This window comes from Schistosoma haematobium, chromosome 4 (genome assembly GCF_000699445.3).
Source record: "Schistosoma haematobium chromosome 4, whole genome shotgun sequence".
NCBI classification, from domain to species: domain Eukaryota; kingdom Metazoa; phylum Platyhelminthes; class Trematoda; order Strigeidida; family Schistosomatidae; genus Schistosoma; species Schistosoma haematobium.
The window spans coordinates 6,177,177-6,199,161 of NC_067199.1; the positions used below are offsets into that span (position 1 = coordinate 6,177,177).

The window sequence follows — 21,985 nt, forward strand, 5'->3', positions numbered from 1 at the left end:
TTTGGTTCAGAGCTTTGACTCTCATTGATTCTATGAAAATAACTGATCTGTCACTGTGACCAGCCTTTAATTTTTCGACTACTTTTACGGGGGCAGGATTCGCTTTTATATCATTATGTTGTTTTTTCTTTACAATCTGTACCACTCGTGAACGTTGCTATGAAAGGCAACCACAGTTGCGCCAAACATACTGTGGATTTCCGGAGAGTTGTCGGCGATTTGGGAGGTCAGGCTATGTTTCCCGCTAGAAACCCATCGAGCGTTTCCTTCTGGATACCATTTAGAAGACAGGGACAGAAGAAACTTCTTTTCTTGAGCTTTTGGTTAAGACAGACCTATTTGAAGACTGTTTTTCCTCCTTTGGTCGATGTGAGTCACCTGTTTCAAACTCACCTGAGTTTACTTCACACCAATTTGCGTGTTGACAGAGCGAGTACTGTTCGATGTATCTCGATCCACGCTTGCCAAAGCATTTTTTTACAGAATTTACCAGTGAGATGGCCTCCGTTAGCAAGCTGTTCGCATCCAAACAGCACTGTTGACAAAGCCATACGCAATCGTTTCTACTGAACCGTTTGAAAGCCGCAGGCTTTAAATTCGTACAAACTTCATGGTACCAGCCTTTGCACTCATCGCACTGCATGCCGCTTTCAACGGGATAACGACAGCTCGGACGTTGGCAATTGCTATTTTTGCATTGTTTAGTCATTTATACAGGGGTGCTTTTTAAAAAAAAGAACTAAATGCAATAATACTCAGAGACAAAAATGATCTACGACCAAAAAAGTGGAAAACTGCAGATTGTTAGAACCAAAAGTACTAACAGATACAGTAGAAAACAAAGTATCGACGACAAACTACTTTAGAAACAGAAACGATACTCTAATCGAATAGTTTAACTAAAATAAATTCAGTTGAGGTGAAAACAGTAGTCTTGATACGTAATAAACGATCAAAATGATAGAATTTACTCAGCGAGGAAAAATACCACTGTTCTTTTACTTAGCGCGCGTGATTTTTTGCAAATCTAAGCAGTTCTTCCCGTTCATGGAGCGTGCAGTCTTTTTAGTTTACCTTAAACTTCCCCTCCTTTCTTGAGGGTTTTTCAGATTCGTGATTCTACACCTGAAGGACTAGACTGTCTATAACGATTGTAAATAATAAGTTGTAAATCTGAATCTGAATCTAATTTCAACACATAAACTTGGAAGTGATTTGATCCAAATGACTGATAAACTATGCTAAAACATCCAGCTATTTTTCAACGACATATCTGTACACATTACTGTGATTGTAAATAATCATAGTACACATGTGATTTGGAACAATATCCTCGTTTTAATTTTTTGAATCGGATCTTGAGGTCAGTAGTAACACATGGCGGGATCGTACTGGTCTTCTTAATCGTTTGTTGTACATGTTAGACATACATCAAGTTCTTGAATACTACCTGACGGATTTTTTTGTATCGACACGTCATTGTAATGCCACAACACCGGAAACAAGTGAACGACAATTGTAACGTTTTGAACCAGCCGCTTCCCCGTGTAATTCACAGACCAATCCCAATTACTGCGTCATCTGTCGTACTTTCACCTTTCGAACTAGTCACTCCTAGAATGCCTGTACGAACTGTGGCCGATCCCCCGGAAGTGGTCCCGTCTGGTTACTGGTTTCACGGAAATATTAGTCGGGAGGACACTGAAAGACTTCTGAAACATCATTCACAAAATGGGACTTTTCTTATAAGATTCAGCATATCGACTCACAAGTATGTTCTGAGCGTCATTTACAATCAACAGCTGTACCACTATCCGATAGAAGAATTGTCAGATGGATTTTATCAGGTAACTGTTGAATTTCAAAACGTTTTGTTATTCTAAGTTTTCATAAAGCAACAAGTCATACTTTTATTTATGATTACTTCTGTCCGTACTGTTTTATGATGGTGTATATTGTTCATTTTGTTCTCACTAAGAAAGAGTGATATTAAAATTGTAGACTAGTTAGTTCCTTTTGTCTGGTTACGACATCAGTGTTGGGATTATACTGTATAACGACTTCCTAATAACTTTATTAACTTTGCGTTACTCTCTAAAACGCTCGTCTGGGTTTTATTTTGTTTTTCAGGTCAATGGAACAAATGCTAAATATTTGGGCATTGACTTACTGGTATCAGAGTTCAGGCGTGCAAATAACTGCATAGTTTGTTCATTAGGGAAGCCTGCTCCAGGTCTCCGGCCGCCTCCACATATTACTGTTTATGGAGTAACCAATGACTTGCATCATGCTGTAAGGAAAGCAAATCTTAAGGTTAGTTAATTATCATATAAATCGATACCAGTCCTCTCCCTATCTACTAAACATGCCTATTTGGTAGTAGTCAGTGTTAAGACAAGTATTCAACCAAACATATTTCTAAAGCTTTGTTGATATGTCGTGAAGTCATGGGACTGAAAGCTAAATATTAAGTGTGGTGTTTTTTGAAAGTGAACCAGTTGATTAGTTTGTAAACTCATATTGACCGACAATTGAGAATGTTTTATGCACTCACGTCTACCATCGGTAGACTATTTCCACTGGAATCTGCTAAGAATCCAAAAGGTTTTAGGATGGCCAAACCGGAATATTGAGCTAATCTATGGAGCCAAGCTGCCTTTCGATCCCACAGGAGGAATCGTATGTTTCATGATAGAGGTCCTTTGAACGAGAATAGCTAGTGAATTTTTACTTGACACGAATCTCGTTTTGGTGATACCATTGCTTTTATTATCTAGCCGTTAGCTTTAAATAGATTATTGTGCTTGATACTTTTATTGTTGAAGCCTATAGTACGTAACCTACTGGAATAACTGATGGTCGGTGAGATGTGCATAAACCGACCGACATTTATTTGCCTATCGTGTTATATATATATAATCGAGGATCGAGGCAAAAGCCACTGGACATCAAATCAAATGGAAATTTTGATCATGTTACAACCTGTCTTTTCTTACTTTCCGTGATCACTCATTATTACCATCGTGAGGTAAGAGAAGCAACACAAATTTCCATGCTAGTCCTTACTCTTTATATTTAAGTTGTTTTCATAAAAGGCTTATGCCGCAATCATTAACTTGGTTGTCTTGTCACAAATCTCATTTAAAACAGTTCTCTTAATCAAGATTACTGTGACTATGTGTGAAGCTTTTTTGTCTACGTTTGTGTTTGCAAGGGTGTTCGTGACCTCTTTACACGTGTCAACTCAATGGAAGTAACAAGTTTATCAGATTATGTGAACGAAAAATCAGCTGACAGTGGTGCTACTCCATTAATCGAAGCTGCTAAAACAGGCTCTAATGATATTGTCCGGGTAAGTATAACTTACAAAATGTAGTTTTGTCATATCAGTTACCCGTAGTTCGATTGTTTCTCATGCAATTTTTTATAATGTTTTATGTAATAATAGTGATTGTGCCCGGTAAACTGTTAGACTTATGCTTACCACATGCATCGATATTGATAGTCAATAATGCACTTTATAACTAATATTTATTATATCATTATTTCGCAAAGCGAATAGTTGGCCATCCTACCATATTGCAGTCTTTGGACATTTTCAGTTTTTTTTAAACTAATGCTTCCCTGGGACTTATTTATTAGAAAAAATTTATGACGAACGAACATGCTAGTAAGTACAGTGAATTAAAATTATAAAAGTTGTGACAAACACTCCTTTCTTCTAACTCGACTTTCGTCGAATTCTCAGGAAATGGAGCAGTAGACGCAGTTCATTATTCGGTGTACACTCAAGCTTGCTTTTTGTGCTCAATTTATCTATCATTGTGTAGATAATTACTTCTTATACATCTTTGTGCCTGTTAAGCAAGTCCTATTTACTGTACATTTTTGTTCAATTAGCTTTTATTAGAGCACAATGCGTCTGTAAATTTAAGAGATTGCGGTGGATTCACAGCACTTCATCGCGCATGTCAAAAAAGTTTTGCACATGTTGCTGAAACCCTTTTAAGAGTCGGTCGTGCTAATCCTCAGATCAAATGCCCATTTTCTGGAAATACTGCACTTCATGAAGCTGCTATGTTAGGTCATGCCGATTGTGTAAACTGTCTCCTACGTTACCATGCTGCTCCATGGGCAAGAAATGCTGAAGCTGAGATGCCTTTTGAATTAGCTCTGCGCTATGGATTTGCTGACTTAGCTGCTGCTCTGGCCGGTTACAAACCTGCTCCAGCAATTACAATGCAGGTAAATTGTATTTTCACCCTTTTGTGAAAATTATTTTTGTCCTTATATATTAGTTATTGGCCGATATTATTTGATTATTTGATTCGTCATACTAGTATTGTTGGAAACATTAAATTAATTGTTGGTTATGTTTTCAATTGTAGCTCTATTCAAAACAGTGTAGTGTAATATCCGCTACATAGCTAATTTTGTATGTACTTGTCGATGTCAAAGCTTTACCTGCTTAGTTACTGATTTACATTAACTGAGGATTATACAATTGTTATTGGTTAGTAAGGATTGTCCGTAGGTATGGTATGTGCTTTGCACCTTCGAAGTGCAAAGTACTTCTATAAGACTGGCAGGATTCTAATCCTGTACTCACCCTGAATGGTGAGCAGATAGAACTAGTCGAGAAGTTCGTGTATCTAGGTAGCTGCATAAGTCCTGGTGGGGGTGTGAGTGGTGAGATCAATGCACGTATAGTGAAAGCCAGAGCAGCTTATGCCAATCTGGGCCATCTTTGGCGCCTTCGTGACGTTATTCTGGCTGTAAAAGGTCGGATCTACAACGCATCGGTGATAGCAGTTCTGCTCTATGCTTGTGAAACCTGACCTATTTGAGGACGTTAGAAGACTCTTTGTTTGATCATCGTTGTCTCCGAAGGATTGCTGACATTCAGTGGGAACACCATGTTAGTAATGCAGAGGTTCGGCATCGTGTGTTCGGGTGCAGAGACGATAATGCAATTGATGTCACTATCTTGAAACATCGACTTCGGTGGCTTTGACATGTTCTACGAATGTCGTTCCAGAGAATTTCACGTCGTGCATTATTTGCCGACGCTCGGATTCGTTTGAAAAAGCGGATAGGTGGTCAGTGTATGACATGGTGTCGTGGTATGAAAGAAAGCTTCAAGGGACTGGCTTGTGTTGGTTCTTCATGACTCCCTGGCTGGGGTCCGAGAGATGGTGCGACAGAGTGGCTAGAGACGTTATCAGATACGGCTCAGAATAGGAGCCGGTAGCGATCCTGCTGTAACCTTTTACTTTCTTCATAAAAAGTGGTTGCTTCTTCCTTAACTAAAAGATCTTTTCTGATTGTACGTTTCTGTTTCCCCCATTATTATTATTATTATTATTATTATTATTATTATTATTATTATTATTATTATTATTATTATTATTATTATTATTATTATTATTATTATTATTATTATTATTATTATTATTATTATTATTATTATTATTATTATTATTATTATTATTATTATTATTATTATTATTATTATTATTATTATTATTATTATTATTATTATTATTATTATTATTATTATTATTATTATTATTATTATTATTATTATTATTATTATTATTATTATTATTATTATTATTATTATTATTATTATTATTATTATTATTATTATTATTATTATTATTATTATTATTATTATTATTATTATTATTATTATTATTATTATTATTATTATTATTATTATTATTATTATTATTATTATTATTATTATTATTATTATTATTATTATTATTATTATTATTATTATTATTATTATTATTATTATTATTATTATTATTATTATTATTATTATTATTATTATTATTATTATTATTATTATTATTATTATTATTATTATTATTATTATTATTATTATTATTATTATTATTATTATTATTATTATTATTATTATTATTATTATTATTATTATTATTATTATTATTATTATTATTATTATTATTATTATTATTATTATTATTATTATTATTATTATTATTATTATTATTATTATTATTATTATTATTATTATTATTATTATTATTATTATTATTATTATTATTATTATTATTATTATTATTATTATTATTATTATTATTATTATTATTATTATTATTATTATTATTATTATTATTATTATTATTATTATTATTATTATTATTATTATTATTATTATTATTATTATTATTATTATTATTATTATTATTATTATTATTATTATTATTATTATTATTATTATTATTATTATTATTATTATTATTATTATTATTATTATTATTATTATTATTATTATTATTATTATTATTATTATTATTATTATTATTATTATTATTATTATTATTATTATTATTATTATTATTATTATTATTATTATTATTATTATTATTATTATTATTATTATTATTATTATTATTATTATTATTATTATTATTATTATTATTATTATTATTATTATTATTATTATTATTATTATTATTATTATTATTATTATTATTATTATTATTATTATTATTATTATTATTATTATTATTATTATTATTATTATTATTATAATACCTTACACTAATCTGTTCGTTATTGTTCTTTTTTTGACGCTCTTTACCTTTCTTTTTTTCCTTCTCTTCGAATCCTCATTGTTTTGTTAGGCGCATATATATTTGGTGCTCTCTTGTACCAATATTTATGTGTTCAAATAAATAAAATAAGGATTGTCACAATACCTTGATGACTAACTGAACAGGATCGGCTGGTATATTGTGATTTGAATGTGCTCCAACAGATAGTTCAAATTTACTGTTCGTGATTTTATGTGAGTACATAAATATGCTGTTGCACTCAGTCTGTAGGGGTGTGACCAAGCCCTTACTTCATGAATGATAGAAACTTACGATTGCCTGAAATGCGAGACGATGACTTAGCCACTATGTAGCATTATGCACGACAAAAGTGGTTATCTTCTACAAAAGGACTTTATCTTCTCTAGGAGAAGATAAATATTATTCAACGTGTCTGTATATGTAGTTGATACAAGACAGTGGACTGTATTAACGAAGTAAAGAGCAAAGTAAACATTAGTGTAACAATGAAGATGATTAGGGAGAGTATTGTTTATAAATTCATTAGGGACATTTGTTACAAAAAAATTAGAACTATAATTTAAATTGACTAATGCACTAGGTAATTCCATCTAAAAAGTCTCAATTTCTGATCGTCCCAGTTTTTTAAGAAAGGACGAAAATCCTCTTATGACAATCAAACAGGAATCAGTCGGACGAGTATAGTGTCTAAAATATAAGCCTATAGTAAATCAGGCTGATTTCAGCGATGGACGTGGATGTATATACGCCTTAACCACTCAGTGATCACCTAAGAAGTTAATTACCAAACCAGAACACGAATTTGAGATATTTCCAGCAAAAGATAGTGGCTAACAGTGGAATCCAAGAAGTTCAGTTAATTCTATTAGAATCATGTCATGACCCTTCCAATTAGATTATTGTTGGTTTTTAAGATGCTGTTTGTTCAGCTTATATCTTAATGATTTGTTACTGCAAAAACTATAGATAATGTATCTCACGGTAATGATACTGAGGTGTTCGATCAAAAAATCTAACCATGAATTTATTACTCCTTGTTTTGTAAAACATAAGTAAGGTTTAAATTATTTGAAGTAGTTGCAATGACACCCTGACAATCAGTGATGGCTGTCTGTGTGAATTTGTGTTCACTCCCATTTAAGTCCTCAAGTGATGATCAGCCAACGGCCATTTAGTAAATCATGCTAAAAAGAGTGTATCAATGAATTATGGAGCTGATCAACACGATGATGGCTTTTTTCATGGGTTATCAACTACTAGCGGGGTATAGATTAGATTAGAGCATGTCCCTTGCAGGATTGTATTGAGGCACTCTGATTGACTATTCCTTAACCAATCAACTCTGGCGGACACTCCTAAGTCATCTTATGCAAACATTATAAATAAACTAACGTTTTTATCATTATGGTTCCTACTTCCATCCAACCTTGTTATTTGTAATATAATTACGTTCCTGTTCAACTGTGTTCTGATTTGGGAACTTGTCAAGCGAAGTCGTATCCAAAGAATACTGAGCAATAAGAGTAGCTGGGTCGTAATAGGAGGAATCATAACAGTAACATTTCGAGGACTACCGATGTATGGTATACCCAACCGATGCACATTTGTGTCCGGTTCTGCGTTGCTTATGACTAACTAATCCCGGTTTCATGTTTAACTAAGGGTGCAATAATACTGTCTTTGATCTCAGCATTTAGGAGGTGCTTCTTATAGGGGCGTTTGACAATTCAATGAGACGAAATTCTCGGTTGTTAAAATCAATGAATAGGATACTCATCGATAGATGAACACATTATCATGTGGATGAGTGATGGCTGTTTACAAAAATGAATTATTGGCTTAAGCTTCTGGATGATCTGAAATCAAAAACAAGACCACTAGCCAAACAACTAGGTTTTTCCGTCTAGTAAAATAAAATGCTTGTACACAGAATGCGAACACCAAATACAGATAATAAATTCTCATTGGTGATTAGTTTGTAGGCTACTCAGGTGAGACCATAATTCATGGACAACCTTTGAGTGACGCTCGACTGACCTTGAGAATCTCCACCTACTAATCAGGACCAAATGAGGGTTATAAAGCAGTGTGAGGAACTCAATCTATAATTTGAGGCTGATGGTTCAAGTTAGGGACTAGATTTAGGGTTTTCATCACGATGTGACACCAGTTAAAATGCCAAAACGCTATTTAACCAAATGGATGAATGGATTTCGCGTCTCTCTAGTATATCATGATTTTCTAAGTGGTGTGAATGGGAATATGCATACGAAAAGTAATTCGTTTTTTCCTTATCTACTCGTTATAACCTACACGCAAGTGAATATTTCAGTGGAATAGTATCTATGAATAAGAGGATTTCGATTGCTTGCTCATTACAACATGAATCGTTGAGTTGTGAGTAGATTGAAAAAAATGTTAATTTCCTCTTGCCACACTGATGTAAATTTTGGCAACTTTAACTAATATATATATGTTAAGTCCCATATTCTGTTTATAATTGACTGAATGAGGTCAAATTTATTAATAATGTACAGTTTGATGATTGAATTTCGATTGATTCATCATTATTAATGTAATGCATATAAAATAGTATGAATGATATACCCAATCACATATCATCTGTATATAGGTTGTTTTTCGCAGATTGGCACGTACATGAGTATTTTACGATTGATAACCGACCTCCTAAGTGTTAAAATCAATAATAACACTAATGTCAGGATGCCATCGTGTTATGATTTATGTTGGTAGTATTATTACTGGATGTATAAAAATAAAAAGTATGATTATATAACAGTTTACTTGTCGGAATGATATTATGATTTTTCTGTTCAGTGTGTAAAACTAAATTATATGCTGATTAGTATTATATGAAAGTTGGAATTTATCTTGAACACAAAAATACGACCTCAGTAATCAAATTACAACTATTCGTAAACCAAACTTTCGATAATACGTCTATTAAACGAAAGATAACTATACTGTCTTGTTTAGTTGTAAGGAAATCGAAAATTACCTAGTTGGCTGTAACGTTAAATGTCGAAAAATTCACTGCTCAGATGAACTAAAATGTATCTCTGCAAATTTTATGCTACGTTATGGATGTACTATTAGTGGGAATTTAGTGGACGCCTAACAAAAAGATATGGGTATAGTAAGAGTTAATTTTTATTACATTCTGCTCATTATCTGAATTTAATGTTTATACGTAGTTTACAATTTCAATAAATATCTTAGTACATTTTATGAGTTTTAAAAAAGAATATACTTTATCATCAGTACTACTCACTTAGTGTTTCTAAAAGTAATGCTTCAAAAGTGTCTATGATATTGTTATCAATGTATACATACCCCTAACTCAACTGTAACCCGGCTGCGACTGCTACCTCAATATGGTGGTCGGGGTTACCTATCGTGATCACCTAATCGAATTCTATTGGCTAGGACATTCTCTTTTCTTAAGCTCTTCTCTTGCCAGATAGTCCGGTTGGAGTGTAGCTAAACTAAAAGCACCAAACCCATAGTCAGAGGGCGAAATCGTACCACCGACTGTTGAAGTGTGATGTCAATAAGGTGTTTTCCTGCGAAAACCAAAACCTACGGAGATGCTGACTTCTCCGTGAAGGAAAGGACTGGAAAACGTCGGCCTTTAAATGACTTACCTTTGTCCACGGCCTTTCGTCTCCTATGATAAGGCTTTGGAAATGGGGGACTAACACATCTTAGATTATTCACAGAAAGTTTGTATGTGACCAGCCTTAAACAGTTGACCCTTAGGCACTACGTTCACGCTCCTAAACCGTCCATAACGCAGTCTCCTTTTCAGATACTTGAAGAAAAATTATCTTTCTACAGTGTAAGCAATTGAAATGTAGTAAGTGCCCTCATACCTCTAATGGTACTCGAAACATAGTCGTAAAATAACCACAAGCTGCGATATATTAACTTTCTGATCAGTAAATGAGCATATAATTGTTATCACATATGATACAAATCGATAAGATCCATTTTTACAAAAATCCATCAGGAATTCCTCAGTAGATATAACTTTACCAATGTGTTCCTGCTGTTTTTCATCACCCCCTCTCCACTTCCTTTATTTACTATTATTATTATTTCCATACAGAACGATTGGTATCATCCTTCATTATCAAAATCGGAAACCGATAAAATATTTTCCAATTGTTCCACAATTAAAGATGGTGCATTTCTAATTCGACGATCATCACAATCAGAAAGAAAATTTGTACTTGTTCTATATTATCAACATCAGACATTAAAATATCAAATAGAAGTAGTTGATTTTTCATTTCATATGGATACAAAAGAAGCTTATTTCATTGATAAAGTATGCGCGTTTTTTAATTTTCTGACTAATCCATAGAATTTTTCTTGTTTATTAAAACAGTATTATTTTAAAGGTGGTTATCGAATGTAATGATAAAACTATTTGGGTACTGATTTGTGTACTGATTATTACAATGTTATTATATGACTGTCAGAAGTAAACATTATATCTACTCTAATTCATTGAAATGTTTCATCACGAAAACTTAACTGTGAACAGTTTACGTTTAAACTGAGTGATATGTGTGTTTGTTTAAATTCTCAGGGAATTACTGAATTATAAACCTGTACTAAATGCATAAGACTCTTATCCAGAACTTTGTCTACGTGTTCTGGATGGCTCTCATTCTAGGAGATCTTGCCGTTTTTAATGATTTCATCAGGAACAAATCTTCAAACGTTTCTATATTTTGTACGCTAGTTATTTCGATTAAACTCTATCAGTAGTCAGATTTCCTAGACAGTATTACAACTTCACATTCTGATGTTCGTTTTACACCAATATTTTATGTTTCGTCATAAAGTACATCAATGCTTCCATGTTCGTGACCCATCACGAAACAGAAACAATGGAATCATTCTCTTCCCTCGTTTCTTGCAATGATAGTTATTTACTATTGTAAGCTGACTTTGATCATCTTATCTGGGTTAGTTTTTCATTTTTATTTAATCGCATACTTCAACTACTTGTTTTCTTTAATTTGATTTGTATTTAAACGTAACCTCTTTTCTTTTCATTTTAGGGTCCACTTCATTTATCCTTAGAACACTTAGTAGAACATTATAGTCGTTTCGCAGATGGAATACCTGTACGTTTACATTATGCTATATCTCCGTCTGGTAGAATTACTAATATTGAACAATTGGTACCTCACAATCTAGATAATCATGGTCAAGAATTAAGGAAAATTGAATCTTCTGCCGTTGGTGGTGATGCATGGGCTTTAAGAACTATCTCATCCAGTTTACATGGTGGTCGTATGGGTGCACCTTTGTCAATGTCAATTGCTAAGGGTGCTTCACGTCATGGACAAAAATCAAATCAGGTATTTAATTTACATTCAGTTGTTTTTTCTCTTATCATATTAGTTGACATGGTCTCTCTAATGATCACTTTTATTTGTCTTTTTAAATTATTCACCAATCACTCACAGGGGAAACATCATAGTTCATCGAGTTCTGGCGTCTCTGGTATGTCCAGTGGTGGTGGTCTCCTTCCAGTTGCAGCTGGTTTACAATTAACTGCATCTGGGACGTCTTGCATCGGATCAACAACTGGTTCTGGTGAACTTCGTTTAATTCCTAGCGATGCTGTCATTCTATTGTATAGACTAGGTGAAGGTGAATTCGGTGAAGTTTATCGAGGCAGACTACACTTGGATAATGGTATAGTTCAAGAAGTGGCTGTGAAAGTAAGTCAGTTTGTAATCTGATTCTTTCCGTTTCTTTTTTTGTTTTCGTTATTTTCTTTTCCTTTGTTTCATGCTTTGTCTCAACTGATTAATTGATTAATAGTAGTAGTATTAGCTATTGTTGTTATTTGACCTTTTGGTATACCTAGTTAATATATACGATAGACCACATATGTTAAGTTAAATTGTCATAAACACGTTTGAGAAGGAATAAACTATTATTATTACTACTAGTAGTAGTATTAGTAATACTGACCTGTCATTAGTTTGTCTGAACTGAATTGTAATTTCAAATGTCTTCTTATTTCTGACTGGTCGATTGTAGTTCTTTTTGTTTTAATTAGTTTTTTTTATTGGTTGACTCTAAACAACACTACACACGGATATACGCACATTAAAGAAAAACATTTAGAAGGTGGCCTTTCAACCTGTAACTTTCTTATATTACTAAAAAACATAAGGTACTGTAAATAAATGTCGCCTAAGTTTCAAATATGCAAATATTGTTGACATTTTATACACGAGTATTTAGATATGACTGAGGAAGTAGTTTTTTTGAAAAGCAAAGTTTAGGGTCGAATTTAATATTGAATTGACAGAACGTTGTTATCACGTTTGAAATCAGTACATCCGTTAGTAAGCGGTAAGAGGAAAATTAAAAAGAATGAAACTAGTTGCTCTAAGTTAAGTAAGAAACTTGAAACAAATAAATTATTAAAGACGATAAGAAAAAGATCATGTGTTATGATCTACTGTGGGATAAATAATGTTTATTACCTTCATGGATTCAGTTTCAAATATCAAGAACTTCAGCAATTCTTATCCAAACCACTTTTGGAATACCAACAAAAGTATTTCAAAATGAAGGCTGAAAACTTGACAAACACTAAATAAATATCAGAAGGGGTTTTGTGGATATTATAGCGATTTCAATGGTTGAGATTATGAGTCGGTTGAAGCTAGATCACCAAGGATGCCGGCTCAGTGGTCTAGTGGTTAAGCGCTCGCGCGCGAGACTGATAGGTCTTGGGTTTGAATCTTGCGGGGGGTGAGATCGTGGATGCGCACTGCTGAAGAGTCCCATAATAGGACGAGGCGGCCTTCCAGTGCTTCCAGTTTTTCCATAGTGGTCTAGCTTCAATTGACTCATGATTTCAACCATTGAAATTACTAGATAAGTAGTTTGAAATATCTATCTCACTAAAGTTTATTGCCTTTCAATGGTTCTTACCCATGAAGCGAACTCAAGAGTTTTGAGAATTATTCATTAATTCTCTGTCCACATGATCTTAGTTGCTAGTTTATTTCCATTGAAGTCTAAACTACCTCGATTATTTAAAAAAAGATGGAATGCATCTAGAAATGAAATCCGTACTGCGTGTTTCGTGTTACTTGGATCTTTATAATGGTTGCATTGTGTAATAAGAAGACTAAGGTTATCAGAACTACGTGATATACTAGTACAATACATATACTTGTTAAGAACATTTATACATAAAAATAAAAGATCAACTAGACAAATGAAGAGGGGATAAGAGGAGATAAAAATAATAAAGAAAATAACATGAAAAACAATGTGAAAATTCATCGCGCTGGACAATAAGCTAATATTCCCAGGATAAATTCTAGGTGAGAACAAACCGTTTTTGGGTACATAAAGGGGGTTTGAATTTTCGTATGTCTTAAATTCCAATTAATCTTAGTATACACTTTTGTACAACACCACAAAGGCTGCGTTGAGATCAATCTTATGACCTGTTTCGACTATATGTTTGGCAACAGAAGATGAAGAATGTTTATCATCTACTCTTACTGGGTCATTTGATTTTATTTGTTTTTGCAACCATTCAGGTACATGTTCAGGCACCCAAATTTGGAGACCATGAATACTCCTTCCTATGTTTGTGTGGTCACACACATTTGAATTAGTAAACACAATGGGATATGACGCAATCGTTCTCACGTCTTTTAGGCTTTTGGTGAAGCATAGTTCTGATGATCTTCGTCTTTTTGTTACACTATCCGAATTTACATTGTATTCATCGCTTAACTATTACTTTAAAATGGCACTTTTTAACTTATCTATGTTGTTGTCTTCTTGTAGCTGGAGTATCCTTTAGGTTTCATCAGCGTAGCATAAAACAGATTGTTATTGCCAGTCTTTCTGCGATAAGTTTCTGTTTCTGAGGGTCATATTGATCGTTTTTGCAAAAGTTTCAAGTGTTTCAAGGATAATTTTCATCATTTTTTTTCACCAAAGAGATCTGGAAATCTTGTATTCTATCTTACAGTTTCCAAAAGAGCTCTTCACTATTTTCTTTTTACTGGGTTAGAATTTAAAATCATAAACCTCTGAATACCGACTTAGTGGTCTAAAGGTTAAGTGCTGGCTTATAGGTTGAAATGTCTTGAATTCGATCCACAGTAGGGTGGGTTATGAATAAGCACTCCTTAAAAGTCTTAACACTATGAAAAACGTCTTTCTAATGCTTTTTGTTTTTCACTGGTTATATAACTGATGTCAGTCCGTAATGCAGACTATAACAAGTTCAACAATCTCTATAAATCTCTCTACTTTAATATACAATATCTAATATGTATATTTGTAGATAATATTATATAATGTTAATCATTGTTTAAATGCCAGTCTATTAGTTTGTTTCAACTAATTCCATTGGTGATGAATCATTTTCTTTATTCACATAATTCATTTGTTGAAAGATAATTGTTTGAGCTTTCTTACTAGGTCTTTAGTATAGTTTCATATATGTATATACTGTTGGTATGAACACTAGTAATATGATTAATAGATACTCTTAAATGATTAACCTAAAATGTACAATTACAGTATGATATAACATATATATATATATATATATATATATATATATATATATATATAATAGTGTTATTATTAATATTAATAAAAGTATGGTAGACGCCATTCAATTATTTGTTAATTAGATTAAATGAATTTACATAGTGATGATAAATAGACTAGTTGATTCAAGATAAGTATTTTTTTTGATTAACAGAATTAGCTTTCATTACTACAGTTTTCTTTTCTTCAATATACTGTCTGATAATGTTTTTTGACTTTGATATGTAGTAGTAAAATGAAGAAGATATTTTTGTCTGTCTACTTTTCTAAACATTGATCCGTTGATCTTGAATGAATAATTTGAACGAATTTCTTTTCGGTTATTTAGTTTTGCATTAAATATAATGTTAGACACTGGTCTTTTAGATATACTTGTGTGTGTGTGTGTGTGTGTGTGTGTGTGAAAAATAATGATACTACCCAACTACTCAAATATCTAAGTAATGGTGGTGTGGATCTGTTGCCTGGAGAAAGACTTCTCGACCTTGAGTATGCGGATGATATTGTCTTACTGTGCGATAATGCCCAAGGCATACAGTTCGCACTTAATCAGTTGGCAATCAGTGTCCGTAGGTATGGTATGTGCTTTGCACCTTCGAAGCGCAAAGTACTTATATAAGACTGACAGGACTCTGATCCTGTATTCACCCTGGGTAGTAAGCTGATAAAAGTAGTCGAGAAGTTCGTGTATCTAGGTAGCTGCATAAGTGCTGGTGGTGGCGTGAGTGAAAGCCAGAGCGGCTTATGCCAATCTGGGCCATCTTTGGCGCCTTCGTGACGTTATTCTGGCTGTAAAAGGTCGGATCTACAACGCGTCGGTGATAGCAGTTCTGCTCTATGCTTGTGAAACCTGGTCTCTCTGATTTGAGGATGTTAGACGACTCTCTGTGTTTGATCATCGCTGTCTCCGAAGGATTGCTGACATCCAGTGGCAACACCATGTTAGTAATGCAGAGGTTCGGCATCGTGTGTTCGGGCACAGAGATGATAATGCAATTGATGTCACCATCTTGAAACACCGACTTTGTTGGCTTGAACATGTTCTACGAATGTCGTTCCAGAGAATTTCACGTCGTGCATTAATTGCCGACTCTGGGACTGGTTGGAAGAAGCGGATAGGTGGTCAGTGTATGATATGGTGTCGTGGTATGAAAGAAAGCTTCAAGGGACTGGCTTGTGTCGGTCCTTCACGACTCTTAGAGATGGTGCAACAGAGTGGCTAGAGACGTTATCAGATACGGCTCAGAATAGGAGCCAATGGCGATCCTGCTGTAACCTTCTTTTACTTTCTTCAGAAAAAGTGACCGTAACTTTAACTGAAAGAATTCTTTCTGGTTGTATTTATCTGTTTCCTCCATTATTATTCCCCTACCATACACTAATTTGTGGTTGTTATTGCTCTTTTTTTCTTTTTACACGAACCTTACATTCTTTGTTTCTTACCATTCTCATTGTTATTGTGTGGTGCATATGTATCTGGTGCCCCCTTGTACCAATATTTATGTGTTCAAATAAAATAAATAACTCAAACATCGAAGTAGGTGGGATAGCGTTGTAACCTGCAATTTAGTAATGAAATGTTGTGTATTATAACTGCTAAGTTGTCAAACGTGACGATCATTGAATACTTCCTGAATGCCCGTACTGTAAAATACTTTTTTTTTAAACCTAGAGTGTGTATTAAAGGTTCGAGTCTTTGAAACGTGACCACGAAGGCCTCGGACATTTTTCCGAGAAATTCACACACAATTGAACTTACTACTTTCCATCTTACAGCTTTTCGATTTACCTGTTGGATAGGATGGAATCTTGAGAAATAATTTTTTAAAACCAATCTAGCTGTATTGTTTTGGAATGATACGATAGGTTAGTCTGACTACATGTGAGGTAGAAGTTATGAACAACAACACTAAGTCCTCTCTAACCGTTTAATTAAGTAGTGTTATTAAGCAAGTCTACACAGCTGACGCGTTTAAAATAAGACGAAACGCATGTCCTTGATTCCACTGCTAGCTACATTCCATCTATTCTATACAAGAGTTTTGGTTTCGTAATCTATAATTATTATTATTGTTATTGTTATTATTATTATTATTATTCGAAGGTTCTTGTCCAACCATCACAAAGATTGGATTTTTTGAAAGAGGCTACAATCATGATGCAATTATCTCATCCACATATTGTAACGATTTATGGTGTATGTGAGAATAAACGCTTAATGATGATATTAGAATTAGCTGAACTTGGCAGTTTATTAGATTATCTATTAGATTATCCGGAAAAATGTCAATTACCTGAATTGTACAATTGGAGTATGCAAGTAAGTTCATTTTTATCTATTTCCTTTTTTGTATCTATTTAGTTAGTGTTGAAAGAAAAGTCTGTTCATCTTCATCGACTACTTATTATGTGTTTCTTGGTCAGCAAAAGAGTTTCTTTCTTGTATCGATACACAGCTCATTCTATTTCCATATACAGTAAAACAAAGTCAAACATGTAGTTTACAATTTTGAAATGTTAACTGATCTATTGAGATTCACGCCACCCATCTTTTTAGTGGTAACATGTTAAGCTATAAAGGTGACCAGTGTGGATTCGTCCCCTCAAGTTTTCAGGTGCTCTTTATTAATGAATGTCAACTAACACAATACCTAGATCCATCATTTCCTGCCAACTAACTTCAATCACATTTACATCTCAACATATTCTAGGCAATATCGTAATCCTTTGTTGGTTGTCTAAAGAAGACACGACTTCAAATCAGTAGGAATAGCGCAGATGTATTGAGTACTTATCATCCTCTATATTATGAGTTGTAATTATATTACATACCTTTTGTTTCGTGATTTCACTTGTTCATCTTGAATAGACTTTCCATTATTATTAATAGTATTATTTTGTCTTACTGTTCATCTCTGTGATTTCATCTCTCATCGTCCTGATGTGAATCATGGAAAATTGTATCGTTTTACACTTGGTTCTAAGTATTACTCTGTTTATTGATTCATCGACCCGAATAATCTAAACCTGATCGGTTATTTTACCGTCTGATGACAAGAACTGTCGTAAAATTTTTCGAATGGCGTTTAGTCAGTCTTTTTGTCGGTCATAATCATGGCAAGAATCTGACACGAATGTATATCGGTTCAAGTTACCATACCACACTCAGTACAGTAAAATTATGAATATGAATACCAAGTTATTATAAACAGTAGTAGTACAAGTCATAGCAAATAAGGATTAGGCAGAGATACAGGGAGGGAAATAATAAAAAGATAATTTTGAAACTCAGAATTAAAGGAAGATAAAAAGACAGAATGCATCTACACTATTGTAGCTGATTCTGATCCACTTGACTATTCATACTTCTCCAACTTCAAATTTCACAATACCTTTCATCGAATGAAGTATTCAGAAACGATTCCAACTCACAATTTTACTAGTATCAGTCTTAAGCTGAAATGAACAAGTTGTTGTATATGATCTGGTGTTAATATCGGTCAAATTTTTACTATCCTCACTTGTGGTTGTTACGAATGTTAATTAATGATGTAATGTCTTTTCTTATCATATTGAAAAATACAATCCTAGATTGCAAGTGGTATGAGCTTTCTAGAATCAGCTAGATTTGTTCATCGAGATTTGGCTTGTCGTAATGTCCTATTATCAAATCATTCTTGTGCAAAAATTTCTGATTTTGGTCTGTCACGTGCAGTTGGCGTTGAATCTGATTACTACAAAGCTACACAACGTGGTAAATGGCCAGTGAAATGGTATGCACCAGAATCAATTTATTACAAAACATTCAGTCATGCTAGTGATGTCTGGTCGTTTGGTATATGCTTATGGGAAATGTTCTCATTAGGTGAACATCCATATGCAGATCAAGATAGCTTTGAAGTTTTACGTCAAATTGAGGAAGGTGTACGTCTGCCTAAGCCCCATTTAGCTAATGATGATGTTTTTGCTATTATGCATGATTGTTGGGCGTATAATCCAGATGCACGACCAACATTTGCTCAACTTCTCGCTGTATTTCAACATCTTGCTACTAATGTTTACGAAAATGTTGAGCCACCAGAAGTGGTGGTCCCAGGCAATGCAAATCCATCATGTAAAGTTGTGAAAAATGGTATAGCATGTCATAATAATACTAAGAATAACAATATCTCTTCATCCACTACTGCTCCTCATCCTTCTATTGTCACTACTACCATGGCAACTGGTACTACTAACCACAATGATAATCAACACATTAGTGGCAATGATCGACGTCAAACAAACTGTACTAATGTACGTATTCCAAATCTTGTCCAAACTAACGGTTCATCATAATAGAACAAATATAAGAGAAGGTGGCAGGATAGAATGATTAGTAAAACAAATAGAATGAAAACATTTTTTAAAAAAACTTCTCTAGTCTAATATGCTTTCTCTTTTTACTTTTTGGATAAGTTTTCCATTTTATTTTTGCTTTTATCAAGTGAATAGTTTTGTGTAAGTGTGTATGTGTATGTGTATGAGGCAATCTCTATCGTTCCATTTCTATTCTATTCATGTATGCATTTGTATTTGATTCATCAACCAATAATAATATCTACCTCTTTTGATGATGACAAGTATTCAACAACTTTTATTGGTTGTATCTCCAAGACATTATACTGTACCGTTGATGATGATTTTGATTGAAATCACTATTTAAAAAGAAAAAAAAGAAGAACAATCGATAATAATGATAATTTCTCTCTTTATATTTTAATTTCTTTTTTAAGTTTAGCATTTAATTCAATTCATTATTTTGCTGTTCTTTTTTTGTGTGTGATATTCTCTTGTTTCTTCTCTTCTTTTTGTTTCCTGTCTCTACAACGGTATTGTTGTCATTTTGAAATCATGTTATCGTATTATATCGATTTCTAAATTACTTTTATTATTATTATTATTATTATTAATGTTATGATTTCAACTAGTTAATCATTGTACATAGATACACATTTCGTGATATTCAATGTAGTCCTGTCTATGTACTTCTATTTCTGGTCTCTCATATGCTTTTTATGATACATAATATTCTATTTGTATATTATTCTGATTATTCCTTAACAGTTTCTTTCTTTCTTTTCTTTTTTTTTTCCAGTCACTAAGATTATGTTATTCAAATGTTTACACATCACATTCAACTTTATCATGATTCCTTTTTAATATACGTGACCAGTCGCTCATTCACTCACCAATTCATTTCATTTCCTTAGAAAATATCATATGTTGATAGTTTGGACATTTGTTGTCATCATTTTCTTTTTTCACTTTTGAATGATTGTTTCTTTCCTATGATCTCGAATGATATTTATTGTTAATTATCAATACTAACTTATACCATATTTTCTTAGAATTTAATAATTATAATTAGTAATAAAATAGGAACTATCTTATTATGTAATACCTGTTATATGAAAATATTAGATCTGGTTCAAATGATAAGCATTAAAAAAGCAACACTTAGTTCATGCTTTTTGTTTTGTTTCTATTTTGCATTGTATTTAAGTATTCATCCCTATTTCTTTATCTTTATCCTTTGGCATATATGTTTTTCATACTTTTATTATTTTTGGTATCATACAAACCATGGTTTCATTAAATTGAAACTATTATCTAATTATTTATTATATATTCCTCATTTGTATATTGATTTCAATGGATAATGAAATCTATACAAACGTTTAGCGTTTTTTTAACGAGTTAGTTTTCTACGGGATGGGGACGTTAACCCCATGCCCAACCCTCCTCCTTTATCCGGGCTTAGGACCGGCAGTAGCCCCCCGGAGGGACTTCAGGCGTAGTTGAAATCTATACAAAGGAGAGAAAAAATCTCTCAATAAAATGAAGTTACAAAGCATGTTTGTTGTTTTCTTTCTTTGTAGTTTGATATATACACTTTAACTAATAGTAACACTTCAATTATTATTTTTTTTCTTTTTGATGGTGTTCTATCATCAGCTATTTCCAATGTTTGTTTGTTTATATGGTTTACTACTTTCTATGAGATCCATTGAATGTTTACTTATTGCAACAACATATATGACTAATTATCTTTTAAAATTCATTGTACACAAACATATATATATATATATATATTATTGAGTTGCATATTTCATATGTTATTATTGAATAGGGTTAATAACTTTTAATGATAATAACTCTTATGAAATTGTCTGTCATAAAGCAATTATTATTAAATAGTAACCTTGTTTGTAATTGGTAATCTTTGTAAACTTTAATAATAGTGATAAATAATAACAAATTGAAATATTAACCAATTCATCATGTCAAATAATTGTTCATTTCAATTTATGACTTTGACTTGATTATCTCTAAATAATTTTAATGATAGATTAATTAATTCTATCGTCATGATACAGAGCCCCCAAATGCCCTGGTATGGCCGAGAGTGGGGTGGGGCCGCCCTCCTTCTCGAAATGCTCTCACACGGCCACGCGTATACAGCCTCTGCCAGGGGAGTCCTACTCGCTGCCTTCTCGTGGCAGGGGTGTTTACGAAAATGAAAGGACGAAAGGCGAATTTTCGGCGCTTTAACTGGATCTCAAACCAATGGTGCACATGGGCTCCAGTATCCTGCGGGAACAAATGGCGTATGAACCAATTTTCGGTCACCGGCTACCATGGGACTGCATCTCCTTACGATGCTCCACTGCCTTGTGGGTTAGACCTTTAGG

General features: G+C 33.0%; 1 protein-coding gene across 1 annotated transcript; it reads left to right on the forward strand.

The window, feature by feature from the left end:
- The first annotated feature begins 1,363 nt into the window (after positions 1-1,363).
- On the forward strand, positions 1,364-21,580 carry HTK16 (Tyrosine-protein kinase htk16). Its single transcript, XM_051215526.1, has 9 exons — positions 1,364-1,847; positions 2,131-2,313; positions 3,215-3,352; positions 3,901-4,245; positions 10,741-10,962; positions 11,705-12,007; positions 12,116-12,373; positions 17,359-17,574; positions 18,846-21,580. The coding sequence occupies exons 1-9, from the start codon at positions 1,485-1,487 to the stop codon at positions 19,587-19,589; spliced, it is 2,772 nt and encodes a 923-aa protein (XP_051066050.1). The 5' UTR covers positions 1,364-1,484; the 3' UTR covers positions 19,590-21,580.
- The last annotated feature ends 405 nt before the right edge of the window (positions 21,581-21,985 follow it).